Source organism: Osmerus mordax, chromosome 16, assembly GCF_038355195.1.
Source record: "Osmerus mordax isolate fOsmMor3 chromosome 16, fOsmMor3.pri, whole genome shotgun sequence".
Lineage (NCBI taxonomy): Eukaryota > Metazoa > Chordata > Actinopteri > Osmeriformes > Osmeridae > Osmerus > Osmerus mordax.
The window spans coordinates 8,390,505-8,404,948 of NC_090065.1; the positions used below are offsets into that span (position 1 = coordinate 8,390,505).

Below are 14,444 nucleotides of genomic sequence, written 5' to 3' on the forward strand. Positions count from 1 at the left end.
ATTGTATCCAGCGACAAACGTTTTGATGTAGTTATATTCCACTGTTTGTTGATTTTTACTTCTACTGTAACCACATGTACAGTATTTTAGCTGTACTGCAATTAACTAGTCTATTGTATTGGTTCAAATAATTATTTTCGGATCCAGACATAAAGTTATTAATTAGCTAGAAATATTGCACTCCTGTGAGTCGTATTTAATTTTGCTTTATAGAAACTGTGGGGTATCTGTTTTGTTGTTTCACGTATCTAACACAACTTGTGTCTTACACTGATAATGCACACTAGTAACAGGCGCTCAGCTTCCAGGTCAAAGTCCCATCTGTGAACCCATTTCTGGACACTTCTGAGTTGATGCCATCTAGGTAGTCCCGAGTCTCCACCCCCTGAAGTGTAGGTTAAACTGAGCCACAGTGTGATTTTCTCTTGTGAGATCAAAGGTAGGCCAGAGCAGCTCTTGTTAGGCAGTTACGCATTCTGCTCAACCTCAAGTCACATCTTAAAAGAGGTCAAAGAAATAGATGTTTCATGTTAGTATTTATGTGTGTTCCTAGAGTAGATGGAAAACGGTAGCCTCACTGTGCTTGTGACCCAACATTGAGCTTCAGCTGTATTCTCTTGAGGGAGTGGATGTTGCCCTGTTGCTAATAATGATGACTGACTCTGTTGGACTGTGTGGGACTGTCAAAGGCTGCCCACAGAAGGGAAAGAAGTGTGTAGTCCCAGTGTGGGAGATGAACCGCTACACCACACTGAGACAGCTGGGGGATGGCACTTTTGGCAGCGTGCTCATGGGCAAGAGCAAGGAGTCTGGGGAGCTGGTGGCCATCAAAAGGTGAGAGTTTCTGTTTGTGTGTTTTTATCTGGAGTCTAGACCGCTTGTTCATAGATTTTCATTATTTTCGAACGATTGCCGTCTTAGGAGTGAGTGAATAATGAATGTTTCACAGAGGCTCTGCTAGCACTGTTTGTAAATGTAAGGTTATAGTGCAAGGTGATACCTGTGACAACAGTGAAAGGAGTGAAAGTACACAGTGTTGTGTTGCCTCTGGAGTGTGGGAAAGGCATATGGAAAGCCTTTCAACACAGACAAAATATAGCTACTGCATTTATAGGCATGCACCACCAGTCATGGAAAACGACAATTAAGCATGTTATTTAATGTTTTGCAATGTGTGTGTGCATTTTCCTCTAGAATGAAAAGGAAGTTTTATTCTTGGGATGAGTGTATGAAATTGAGAGAGGTTAAGGTAAGGATTATTAAAATGTATACTCTCACAAAATAAAAAACTTAACTTCAGCTTGAGTTACAACTTCAATTATGGAGTTCCTTCATTTCCTTTTGGTAATGCACTTTTGGTGGGCAACTTCCTTAGACAGAGGAAATTAAGTTTGTCCACATTTTTTGCCAGTTCAGTTAGTGAATACTGTACTCTTTAGCCCAAAACGTAACGTAACAAATGTGTTTGTCATGTGAGCAGTCTCTGAAGAAGCTGAGTCACGCTAATGTAGTCACACTGAAGGAGGTTATCAGAGAGAATGACTACCTCTACTTTGTTTTTGAGTATATGAAAGAAAATCTCCATCAACTCATGAGGAACAGGTAAGGCATCTTCATTTCATCTTATTTTCATTTTTGTCAAAATGAGATGGAGAAATAACATACATTTTTGAAGGTGATTCTGAGGTTACCTTTTCTTGTCTACGAGGAGTAATTTTGTGTCAGATTGAGTCATCATCTGTCCATCTTCATTTTACAGAACCAAGTTGTTCCCTGAGTCAGTCATCAGAAACATGATATTTCAGATTTTACAGGGACTGTCCTTTATTCATAAACATGGTAGGTGTCTTAGCTCAAACTCCTCATTGAAGCTGCAAGAAAAACCTGAGTTTACTCCATCATGGGCTTTAATAGAATATAACATAATCTGAAACATTCATATCCAATCAAGCAATCTATCTTGTTAAACTACACGCTCTGACTTGTATGAAGTACGAACATCGGTCACTTGACAAGAGATTTGACAAAAACCCATAATCCTTCCAAAAGACCTAAGATGACTCACTTTATCTTAGGCTTCTTTGAGATGAAAAGGTGAAAGTGATACCAAGCCTAAATACACACTGAATTGCCTGGGATTATGTCAGGATGTTATAATATTCAAGAAGTTATATGTACCGTAGGTGCCTTTCAATTGAAACAAGTTCTGTGTTCAGGTCTTGGCCAATGGTATCACTCCCTCCCTGTGAGAGCAGTGTATGTTTCCTCTTCATTGATTTCTGTTATCTATCCTTTTCCCTTTTTCTCCTTCCAAGTTCTGTCTGGCTTAGCATTTGTGCATAAGCATGGTAAGAGCCTTGTCCTTCTCCATCTTTCTCCTGTCACTGCAGGGTGTGTTTGTCCGGGTTTGAATCCTTTCGGTCGCTCAAATTGACATTGAAAACTGAAAAGGAACTCGCTGAACTGCTACTCTGCTGTAGACTGTAAACAATCAAGATTGATTCTAGATAACTTGAATCGTTTCTGTTCCCAAGGTTATTTCCACCGGGATATGAAACCAGAAAACTTGTTGTGCATGGGCCCAGAACTGGTTAAGATAGCTGACTTTGGGTTAGCCAGAGAGATCCGTTCCCAGCCACCCTACACAGACTATGTGTCCACAAGATGGTAAGAAATGTTTCAGGAAACCATATACCATAAATACGGCATAGCTCTAAGTGGAGGTAGCATGTGTGTTCATGTATGTTAAGGCAGTGATTGGATCAAATGACTGCTAACACAGCAGCCTGGTAAATCCCACCATCCCAGTCAAGTCTGTACGTTTTGACTTGTTTGGGTCTCTGAGTCTCGGGTGATGTGGCTTCCTAGGTACAGAGCCCCTGAGGTGTTGCTTAAGTCCAGCTCCTACAGCTCTCCTATTGACATATGGGCCGTCGGCTGCATCATGGCTGAGCTCTACACACTCAGGCCACTGTTCCCCGGCAACAGCGAAGTGGATGAAATCTTCAAGATCTGTCAAGTGCTAGGGACACTGAAGAAGGTGGGAATTTGCGTGGAAAAACCACGGCCGCCGAGAAACACACTTAAAAAGCCCTGTTGTTCTTTGAACCTGAACAATAGCTTTTGCTATTGTTCCCAACTTAGTCAAAAGCCTTAACAACTGATATATTTAACCTATGATGATATCTTTTCCACTACTGAACAGTCGGACTGGCCCGAGGGATCCAACTTGGCTGCTTCAAAGAACTTCCGCTTCCCCCAGTGTGTTCCAACCAGCCTGAGTGCTCTGATCCCCAATGCCAGCCATGATGCCCAGGCCCTGATGAAGGACATGCTGAAATGGGACCCCCAGAAGAGGCCTACAGCTGTCCAGGTACAGCAGTGCATCACCTCCTCTCTCAAGCCTACATGGAATTTGAACTGACCAATGAACTGCAACCCATGAGTCATGACTGAACCACTTCTATAGTCTGATATACTCTCTCACACATGTTGATATTTACTCTGAGATCCAGTGATTTGTTGAAGACATGTTTTTTAATCTGTAATGACATTCCCCAGGCTCTACGATATCCTTACTTCCAAGTAGGCCAGGCTCTTGGCCCTCCTCCTCAGTACCTGGAGCAGCGGAAGGCCCAGGCCAGGGCCGCCCAGACAGCTACAGAGCCCAAGCCCCCCTCCCTCTGTAAGGACGACCCGCAGTGCACCTCTGACCTGAGTCTGCTCCAGAGTCAGCAAAAAGGTCACCATCAGCCCCTACAGCGGATCCCCCTGCCACAGCAGAACATGAGCCGTGGTAGCCCTGAGACTGACACACTCAAACAGGACCAGCCAGCACCATTCAACCTGGTTAAGAGCACACAGCAGGTGAGTGGTCGAGCAGAATCTACTCTCAGTTTAGAGGGAAGATTTCAGAACATAAAGCGAGCGAGTTAAGAGAGTGGTTACTACTATCATTCCAACTCTTATTTGATTCAGAAAGCAGCGCATGCAGGGTCGGAGAACGGCATGCCTGCGGTAAGAAGTGGCCGCAGGCGCTGGGGTCAAACGTCAGTCCGATTGTCCGAGAGTTGCGATGACGTTGACGATCCAGGCGCCCCTTTCTCCAAACGACCCAGCATTGAGACTCTGAGGGACAAGCTCATGGATGAGTCCAACTATCGGTAGGACATTCATTCCTTGAGATATCATGATTATATCCATAACGTCCAGGACAGTGCTCGCTAGAGTACAAAAACCTTAAAACATGTTTATAGACATCACTAGAAATTAATTGATCTGTTTCACCTAGGTTAACAGACCAAAAGTCCCTCAATAAATATGAGACAGTTATGAAACTACCCAGCAACAGTGGATTGAACAGAGCAGACACCAAGGCCCCCTCAGTGAAACAGCATTACCTTCGACAGTCCAGATACCTACCTGGTAAGACTGTAGCCAAACCCTGGAGACACACTTGAAGAATCATCCCGCCAGGGTGCTTCTGGTCTGAGTGTTTTGTGAACCTGACAAAACACTGAATAAAGACTTAGTTGGCAGAGTGCATCTTTGTGTGACCTCCTTTTATTCCACATCTAGAACTCTTTTTAGATGTCATTTTTAGTTGTTTAGTTAGTATCTCTGAGAAATGTACATCCTATGAAAGCAACTATGGATGCTTGATGATTGATTTATTCGTTCCATGTTAAATGTTTGGCCACGCTTGCTGAAACATGTGTTCAGAGTTATCTTTCTGTTTCAGGAGTGAACCCAAAAAGTATTACTTTGGTGGGTACCCACGCTCCAAGAAAATATGTGTGGGGACAGTCTTCCAGGCAAGATGGAACAGGGTTGCCTTTTCCTAAAGGTAATAGCATTTGTATTATTGCAGTAGGTCCTGAATGTTGTCATACATACAGTATGACAGGCGGTAACAACACACAAGAAAGACTGTATTATTCATTATATGTAGCCCCATCATACAAAAAGCACATATTGCTTCTCCTCCATTCCTTATTCATGAGATCAGGAGAGTATTAAAGCCACTAGCCTTAGATCAAATGTCTATCCAAGCCTGAGAATGGAGATGGGTCTCAAGATCAGATTCTCTCAGATAGATTCATTCATGACTTGAACTTGTCTTTCTAACCCGTGGGTCACCATCATAAACCTTCCTGGCTCTTCTGTACAGCATTCCAACTAACCTTCCTGTCTAATTTCATATCCCCTTTAATCACTCTGGTGTTGCCTCAACTTTTCTACGACTCACTTTGCTTCTCTTACTGTCTTTGTGCTGTGGGGGCAGACAAGAGGGTTCCTAAAATGTAGAACAGATAAATGGCCTTTAATAGAAAATAAACTTCAGGAACTAGATTCACCCAAAGTTTATTGATCACTCTGTAAAACTAGAGCTAGAAGTCACAGGAGTGACAAGAAATGTTGCCTTAATGTTGATGTTTCAGACTTTCAAACTGTCTTTTCAGACTATATGCGGGCCACCAACATCCCAGCAGGGAGTTACATTCCATCATTTCAAAAGGGGGTAGGAGCAGCTAGACATGGTATTACACCATTACTGGCACGATTTTCATGTACCTCTGCAAGTGAGTAACGTATTTAAGGATAGGCCTACATGATCTGAAGCACTACAGAAGTTATTGAAACTCCAGAACTTGTCTGCCTACAATGTATTGGAAGGCTAGGGTTTTTGCAGTATGAATCTTAAATACTCCAGCAAGCCTGAATTGCCACTGCCACTTGGATTTGCACGTTTCCTCAAATTGTAATATGATGACCTGATTTTTCCTTCTCTTACACCTGTCTGTTGATCTGTCATCTGCAGTTGATGTTATAATTGACACAAGTCAAATCATCCAAGAAAAAGGATGTGATTGAGTTGAATAGAAAACGCTTAATTTTCTAAAGACTATGTACATTGCAAGTCTGCGATGCCATTCTGACACGTCACTTTTGATCCTACAGAGTATGAAGGATGGAAGAGCAAGTCTGCAAAGCCTCAAATACCAGAATCAACTGGAAACACTGGTGCGAGAAGTAATCAGATCCAGCCAGTCCATGGGCGAGTTGATTGGACAGCCAAGTATGGGGGCTATCGGTAGCACAGCTACTATGTTAAAGGTTTGAAACTACAATGAAAAAATAGCCTACTATTTGATGCTGTCAGCAAAGAACGACTTTGTCTTTAGCCTGCACCTGTATCTGTCATGTGTCAACTGTTGTCTAGCATTTCACAAGTTATGTATCATTTCAATATTCCCTTTATGTACAATTATTTTTAGATAAGTGACTCCAGTTCAGCCCCAAATAAACATTTTACTAAGAAAGCCAATGAATAAGTTATCCACTTTTATTTCTGGAAGATACTGAAGGGACATCCCATTCCACAAGAAAATCTGCATCATACACAGGACTGTGTCAAATGCTTGACATACTGACCCATCCACAAATAACTTGTCAAAAGGATCTGCCCAAGATCATGATTGATGTGGTCCCTTGACAATTCCCATAGCAATCTTCCCCACCATCAGTACACTTTATTGTATTCCCACCTGTGGTGAGAATACAATAAAGATGTTTGTGGACAATACTGTAAATACTTATGACTGTTCATTCATGTGTTGATCTATTCCATACCTGCTTTAACATAACCTATTATTCCACCAGATGATACAAAGGCTGCATAGCAGAAACCTACCCTGTCAATAGCCATTGTCTGACTAGTTTTAATTTACAAATATAATCTTGTACTGTAACTTCACCAAAGTTAACAGATGCAAACTGTCGAAACCAGTCAGCTATCCAATGTGGTTCAAGGAAGTGTTGTAGTGGGTTCAGTCATTTCTTCAATTTCCTGGTGTCGTCTATCATTTCAAAATAAAAGTTATACAAATATTTTTTTGAAGTATAATACATTGCAGAAATATCCCCCCCTGGTGGCATTCACTAAAAAACAGTCGAAAATAAGACCTGACTTGGAATTATATATTTTTTATTCGGTATCCAGTTTACGTTTCTTTTTCCCCCCATCCAATTTCTTCTTTTTGGGTTTACTCTCCTCTATGACTACTACTTCTGTTTGGATCCTCACTTTCTTTGTCTTTAAAAGCTCTAAAGCATCATTGGCAGCCCCTAAAGGTGACAAAAAGAATAGGGTAAGGAACAGTGAAGAATGTGTCTGATTACCTTTTTGTCCCTAAATAATTCTATGTATGTACAGTAAATTATATAAAACCACATCTGAGCATGAAAAATGAATTGGGTATAGTATTACCATGAGATGTTGTTGCCTCTTCACCCGACTCTTTTACCTCCTGTACGCAGGAGGGTTTCCAGACAGCAAGACAAGTCAGTCTAGCTGTCGTGTTCACCTTCCCAAGAAAAACTGGAGTCTCTATCTCCTGAGAGACAAAATAGTGTAATTATCAATTATGTAAGGACTAACGTCATGAACAATTCTGTTCAGCAGTGGTCTTTGACGAGCAAAGGACACAACAGTATGAAATGTTATCAGGGAAGATACATGCCTCTTTTAGTTGAAGTTTCCACATTTTGATGAATCCATCATTGGATGCCGTGACCAGAACAATGTAGTCCTCCATTGTGAAACTATCAACTGCTTTCACCCTGAGAAAAGAGAGTAAGCCTTTCTTCATCTAGACTCCACGCGTGTTGTTCATCAATGTTTAAATATAAGGAACCTGGTAAGATTTTCTACTCTAGAGTTCTAATGAGCTGAAATCAGGAAATCATACCTGGTTTCATGAGCCTTGAACTCACACACCCACTGTTGTGTTTCCACATCACATAACCTGACTGTCTCATCATCTCCTGCTATGGCCACAATGGTGTTCTAAAAAAGCAGACAGAAATTCACAGACTTAAAAGGATGAACTCAAAGCAAATCAGACACTTTTTGTTGATAACAATGCAGTGATGTGTTGTTGTGGTGCAAAAATGCAACACTTGCAAAAATGAACAACCAAGTTGTTTCTATTCTGACCATTTTGGTTGATCATTTAGATAATAACTGATATTACTTACCGCTAATTGTCACTTTGACAACAGGACCTTAGAGTATCTTAAAAACCCATAGCTACACCAACTAGCAGGTTGTGATTAAATAACCACAGAATGTGCTTTGATTTAGGGGGTCAGATGGCTGAGCGGTTAGGGAGTCGGGCTATTAATCAGAAGGTTGTTCGTTCGATTCCCGGCTGTGCAAAAATGACGTTGTGTCCTTGGGCAAGGCACTTCACCCTACTTGACTCGGGGAGAATGTCCCTGTACTTACTGTAAGTCGCTCTGGATAAGAGTGTCTGCTAAATGACTAAATGTAAATGTATGATTTGGGAAGTGAACTCACTGACAGAAACTTGATGGATGAGATCCTCTTGGGATTTGTCATGGTACAAGTAAGTGTGGCTGTCTCCAGGTTGTAGATATCTATTTTGTCATTCACCACCACCGCATATTTATCCCCATCAGGAGACCATTTAACAATGTGGGCATCTGAGGACAACGAACAAAGTTAACTTACACACATCATCGTCATCTTTTTTCTGCACTCAGTATTTATACCTTCATTATGTTGACAAAATTGGAAAACTTACTCTGTTTTATATTTTTGATGAAAGCTGATCGCCCATCAATAAGATTCCATGTTCTATAAAAAAGGTATGAGAGTCAATGTTAATTCATGGCGAAGTAGGAGGGTAACGGAAGGTGTGATCCTCAAGGATCACAATGACTCTTGCTTAGAGACTTGTTGCTCTTGTGTTTAGTGGTAACTGATTTTAAATTTTTGTACTCGCTGTGATATATTGTTTTTATTATTGTTGCTTGTTTTTTCCACAGGTACACTTGTACTTATAGCGGTTCATGTTGTTTAATTGTAACTTGTTTAACTACATGCTCTTATGGTTCTTCCCTTTGGCACTTACTTTGGTTGTTCACAATGTGTGCTTCGTGTTTTGGCTACTCGCAATGTTTTTGTGGCTATCTTGTTGTTATGATCAGTGACCTATGCACTTTGTAAAGCTCTCTCTTGGAAGTCGCTTTGGATAAAAGCGTCTGCTAAATGAATAAATGTAAATGTAACAGAATAGAAAGGTTCCCCGAGAACAACATAGCAAGTTTACCTCAGTGTCTTGTCCGTCCCGACTGAAAGTGCAAGTTTCCCTGAGGGGTGGACGGACAGTGATGTTACATGACCCCTAAGATAAAAAGCAAAACAAAAGTGGAGTCAGGTGGCTGAGCGGTTAGGGAATTGGGCTAGTAATCAGAAGGTTGCTGGTTCGATTCCAAGCCGTGAAAAATTACGTTGTGTCCTTGGGCAAGGCACTTCACCCTACTTGCCTCGGGGAATGTCCCTGTACTTACTGTAAGTCGCTCTGGATAAGAGCGTCTGCTAAATGACTAAATGTAAATGTAAAAGAAGGCTACATTACATTCGTTTGTCAGACATGTCTTTCAGAAGTAATGTGGTGAGTCCTCATTATTATGGCAAAAAGACTATTGCCATGTCTTTTTGCAGTCTTTAGTAAGCTGTTGATGTCCCTTTCCACCTTACTTGTGAGCTTTGATAGATTTCAGACACTCCCACTTCTTAGTGCTCCATACGCACAAGAGACCATCTTCACCACCACTCAGCAAGTGAGACGTGCCATAGAACTCTAGACATGAGACAGTACCTGCAAGGTTCAAGGGAAACCGTAAGTGCTCATAAGTGCTTCTCTAACAATGATATTTATGAGACTGTAGCAGCATTAAAAACTGTGATTAGCAGCTCCAAAACGTACCATCATGATGCAACAGAGCACCATGTTCAATTCTCTTTTTCATGTCGTACAGCTGGATAGTTTCATCTTTGCTTCCAGTGGCGATGAATCTCTCACTGGTTGCCACAGCACACAATGATGCCGTGTGATTGTGGTGTGTGAAGTCTGCCGTGGCAGTCCACTCCTGGAAATGGAGAGCATATCAGTCCCTTTTAAGGCTATATTTCTAGTGCATACGACAAATACGACTGAACATAATTATAGCTATTATGAACTATTAAACATCCCTATTCCGACTAGCTAATATAATGGTATGCGTAAAACTTGCTCCATACCTGCTCTCCAACGCAAACACGAAAACCAAAAGCTATCTGCTCATAACTTCCAGCTATTAGTTCCACTACAGGTGCCATGGTGCCCACACAATGGAACGGTCGCTTGTTAGTTCCCCTTGTGTATTATGCCTATCCAACTAAATGTCTTCAACAATCTGCTTATTATTATTTATTTTTTTAAACCCTACTTCGTTTAATAATATAAGACGAAGCAACGTCCCAAGTCCGACAGAAAGCACGTTCTCAGCGTGGATGAAAAGCGTGTAGTTGACTTCCGGTGACTTTTGCAGAATATCAGAATAAAAGCCAACAGAAAATGCCTCTAACTAAATGAATGAATAACTTGAATTCGAGTTTTTATTTTGGTTTTCACTTTGAAATGGTTGACTTAATAATAATTAAAGTATAATATATTTTGCTTTAGTGATAATGTTAAGTAATTGATTGTGAACTAATTATTGATTCTTACAAAAGTAACGTTTTTTGAGTAAAAAAAAAGAAGAAGTTGTTCATGCGGTTGCAAAAGTGGAATAGACCACAACAATAGCTTATAGTTCTTTATGCTGGTATAAAAGACTGTGTTTGTGTGTTGGGCGAGACGCAGCAGGTATCCATCCCTTTTTCTGTGAAGTCCACGCATTGGAAAATTCTGTGTAAGAAGGAACCGCCTTTCCTCAGAGCGTCAGCTTTTATAAGACAATATAATTGGACAAATTCTATGCTGCCTTTTGACTGGCACATAAGATGATAACTGTATATACGCACATTTTTTTCATTAACGGGATGTGAGGATAAAACTGTCTTTCAAGGAGTTAGAATGGCACGAAGGTAAGAATGTTTAGAAACAATATCCATCTAGGGCTCATGTATGACTAGGCTACTTTCGAAGAATTTCAAACAAATGTGCAAAGTCAATCATTGTTAATATTTCCGAATTTTACTTGTTGACAAAGTTGATACAGAACAAAGAAGTAACAAATAAGGCGTGTCAACAAGGTCGTATCAAAATCACAAGCGTAGCCTACGAAAATGTTTGCTGTTGACTGCTATAGGCTTTAATCAACATACTAATGTCCTTAAATTTGTCCGTCTATTTCTTCTGTTCTGTAGGGTTAATCATTCAGTTTTAGATCACTACTTTTAACGCATTCTCCGCAAAATATGTGTAGGTTTGCCTGTAGGCAATTAGGTTTTAAATGCAGCTGTTGCGCAGTTTTTTAAGTTGCTCTTGGGATAGGAACGCAAGTCTGGAAGCTATCAGTGCGTTCCATTAGAGATTAGACAACGGAACAACTCCAGTAAAGTCTTGCACATTTCAGCGTAAAGCTGTCTGTTTATTGGAACCATAGATCCTGATCTATTTTGATACATTTCCTTTCATATGGACTTCTGCTTTTGTTATCAATAATCTTAGCCATCTTAAGTGTGAGCTCCAGGGTCTCACAGTATTACTGATAAAGAATAAAAACGGTACATTTGTCTTTTGGGGGGTTAATTAAATGATCCACCAGAGTCATGAAGTGAAAGAAGAGGTTTTGTAGGAGTCTGACTGCTGGATCCAATGGTTGGCAAGAGGTGGAAGCTGCCAACCCAGCTAAAAAGACTTGCCACCCCAGTCTGCCTATGATAACATATTTATATAAATTGCAGTCCATGCTACCCTACATCTAGGTTACTTCCTGCCACCCCAGGTAAAGATTTCTAGATCCATCTCTAGGATCGTGGATGAACCTTTTGTAATTTAACAAACAATAGTAACTAGATACAGGTGTGGCTTTTAGGCTACTCCCTGCTGAGGCCCACTTCCTACTAGTTTGAAAATCCTGCTTCATATAGCAGAAACCACCAAGTTTCAATAAATTCTGCAGGCTAAAGCAAGAAGCCTCCCTGCATTTGTTTTGAACCAGAACAAATTGTTATTTTATATTTATTAAAATTGCTATAAATTATTTTTGTTTTGTTGTTGCAATGATCCTAATAATTAATCTATATAAAATAATTACAATGTAAAAGATTGTAATTATTAGTACTACTAACACTAACTGATAGCTGTTCATCTGACAACTGTGGATCTCTACAGTCAAGGTGTGAACCAGGAGCTTTCTCAGATATTCAACCAGCTGTGGAATTTGGACTCCAACCGCCTAAAGCCTGGGACTGACTACAAAATAAATCTGCAGGTCAGGGTTTTAATATTACAGTTCAAATTAAGATGAATACAAGCTGCCTGGCCCAGCATAGATTAGAAATTCAATTTTACATTTAAACTACATTCTGGTTACAAAGTGTTTATTTGTATCTTATGTTTATTCAGGGCAAGGCAGGTTATGTGGCCCAAGGCAGTAACTATGCTGTTGACAGAGCAAGGGCTCCTCTTTTCAACCATGTCAACCATGACAAGCTCAAAAGTATCGAGACGTATGCCCGTAAGTAGAAGGCAAGGGTCTGATGGTTTTTGTGATCCATTTTGTTCTGTATATTTAAATGTAGCGTACCTTTTTCACTTTTACAGATTTCGTCAACCTGCTGGACAACTATGAGATGTCCACAGGTGTGTCAGAGACGGTTACCTCTGAGGAGCTGAAAGAGAACCATGTCTTTCTAGATGCCATACTGGAGACGGAGGTCATGAAGGTATATCATCCAACTTTCTCTATTTAACAACATTAGCTACATTTACAATGACATTCTCCTTAAAGTGTATTTATCTGCAAGTTGGCATGGCATTTTTAAATATGTCTGAAATGTAAATATTCTGGTATTTGGCAGAAGGGAAGCAGTTCTAGTGCAGTTGTGTATTCCCATGATTATAGTCTTTCAATTTGGCATTTCAGTGTGCTCACAAGTACCTGGTCAGTAAGGGACAGTCTCCCTCAGACCAGAAGCAGTTCAAGAGGCAGCTCTATGACATATGGTTCCATCTGTACCATAGGGACAGGAGTGGAGGGTGAGTCTGAATAGATTCTTTTCACTATTGTTCGTTGTCTATGTCCTCCAATTAGTATCCTCGAACCTGTTTACCAATATGTGAATATTTTCAGTGAAGATTCCTGTGGGTTTGAGCATGTGTTTGTTGGTGAGACCAAACACGGCAAGGAGATTATGGGTTTACACAACTGGATCCAGTTCTACCTGCAGGAGAAGCATGGCCATGTGGACTATAAAGGCTACAAGGCCAGGGCCAACAAAGACAGTGTAAGAAGACCTCTTATCAGTTGTGTGTTTAGCTAAAATTACTTCTCTAGCTTTGCATGCCACGTTACAGTACACAGGTAAAAAACTCTTTGACTTGTCCTGCAGCCCGATGAAGATGACCACGTCCTCAACCTGCAGTTCAGCTGGAAGGGGCTTGTGAAGCCCATAGGTGGCTCCTTCATCGGGGTCAGTCCCGAGTTTGAGGTGGCTCTCTTCACCATCATTTTCCTCAAGTCCACTGACAAAATGACCACTGCAGTGGTAAAGGTGGACGAGTACGTTCTAGAGATTGTAGTGTATCGACATGGTCGCTCTATTGGAACCTCCTACCCCAAGCTGCTCAGCAGCAACAACAGAGACCTCTAGTGTGCAACACTTAACTGAATCTGATATGTTTTACCTTCCATTCAAGTCTGTTACTCTAAGTTCTCGGTTTTAAGTTTTTATACAGACATTTAATTTACAGCTTGGGTCAGAAACTCAGGTGAAATTCTTTTAACAATTAGAAAAATGAGCACTTATGCACTATTAGCGGTTTATTGTTTTTACATAGGCCAAATCTGACCCTTCTGAAAATGTTAAAAAAAGCTTTCATTGTATGTTTTCAAGATTTCAGATTCAACAAATATGCCATTAAAAAAACGTATGTTGGCTAAAGCTTTGTCCTGTCGTGTTTTTGTCCAATTAAGTCGGTTATAGCGCATTTGAAGCCTATAGCCTAGAGTTGAGTAGGCCTAGCCTACTGTGTTAAGTGAGTTAATTAATGTAAGCCTAGTAGTTCATGTGGGTATTCGGAGAGTCGTTATGGGCTGAACATAATGGCCAACTTCAGCTAGGCTATCCTTTAACAGTTAATAAGCACTAACTAAGCTGAATTAAAAAAAGACAGGTTTAATTAGTATATGTTTGTGAATAGTTAAATATTGCCCACCCTGGATGATTTTATAACAGACAGGGTGAGTAATAGGGCTGACCAGTGTTCTCCTCTGAAGTGGGCTGGCTGTCCACAGTAAAGAAGGTGTTGGACAACAAGTCCTTGCAACAGCCTTCAACACCCAGGCAGCAATCATTACAACACACCTTTAGTGACCCTTTTTAGCACTTATTCTATATTATAATGTCTATCAGACACACAGTA

General features: G+C 40.6%; 3 protein-coding genes across 3 annotated transcripts; 2 read left to right on the top strand and 1 right to left on the bottom strand.

Annotated features, from left to right (window-relative positions):
- Window positions 1-649: 649 nt before the first annotated feature.
- LOC136959403 (serine/threonine-protein kinase MAK-like) lies at window positions 650-6,184 on the top strand. Its single transcript, XM_067253728.1, has 13 exons — window positions 650-834; window positions 1,195-1,249; window positions 1,481-1,602; window positions 1,760-1,839; window positions 2,535-2,667; window positions 2,869-3,040; window positions 3,206-3,373; window positions 3,562-3,867; window positions 3,979-4,163; window positions 4,292-4,425; window positions 4,742-4,846; window positions 5,463-5,582; window positions 5,962-6,184. The coding sequence occupies exons 1-13, from the start codon at window positions 650-652 to the stop codon at window positions 6,096-6,098; spliced, it is 1,902 nt and encodes a 633-aa protein (XP_067109829.1). The 3' UTR covers window positions 6,099-6,184.
- Window positions 6,185-6,971: 787 nt separating this feature from the next.
- Window positions 6,972-10,356, bottom strand: pak1ip1 (PAK1 interacting protein 1). The gene is made up of 10 exons (XM_067253417.1): window positions 10,112-10,356; window positions 9,798-9,960; window positions 9,569-9,689; window positions 9,138-9,212; window positions 8,610-8,662; window positions 8,363-8,508; window positions 7,752-7,849; window positions 7,524-7,623; window positions 7,271-7,397; window positions 6,972-7,128 (listed from the first exon to the last, which is right to left on the bottom strand). The coding sequence occupies exons 1-10, from the start codon at window positions 10,187-10,189 to the stop codon at window positions 6,989-6,991; spliced, it is 1,101 nt and encodes a 366-aa protein (XP_067109518.1). The 5' UTR covers window positions 10,190-10,356; the 3' UTR covers window positions 6,972-6,988.
- A 450-nt stretch (window positions 10,357-10,806) lies between these two features.
- Window positions 10,807-13,963, top strand: LOC136959063 (uridylate-specific endoribonuclease C-like). Its single transcript, XM_067253268.1, has 7 exons — window positions 10,807-10,939; window positions 12,192-12,291; window positions 12,426-12,537; window positions 12,624-12,745; window positions 12,946-13,058; window positions 13,153-13,306; window positions 13,412-13,963. The coding sequence occupies exons 1-7, from the start codon at window positions 10,929-10,931 to the stop codon at window positions 13,670-13,672; spliced, it is 873 nt and encodes a 290-aa protein (XP_067109369.1). The 5' UTR covers window positions 10,807-10,928; the 3' UTR covers window positions 13,673-13,963.
- The last annotated feature ends 481 nt before the right edge of the window (window positions 13,964-14,444 follow it).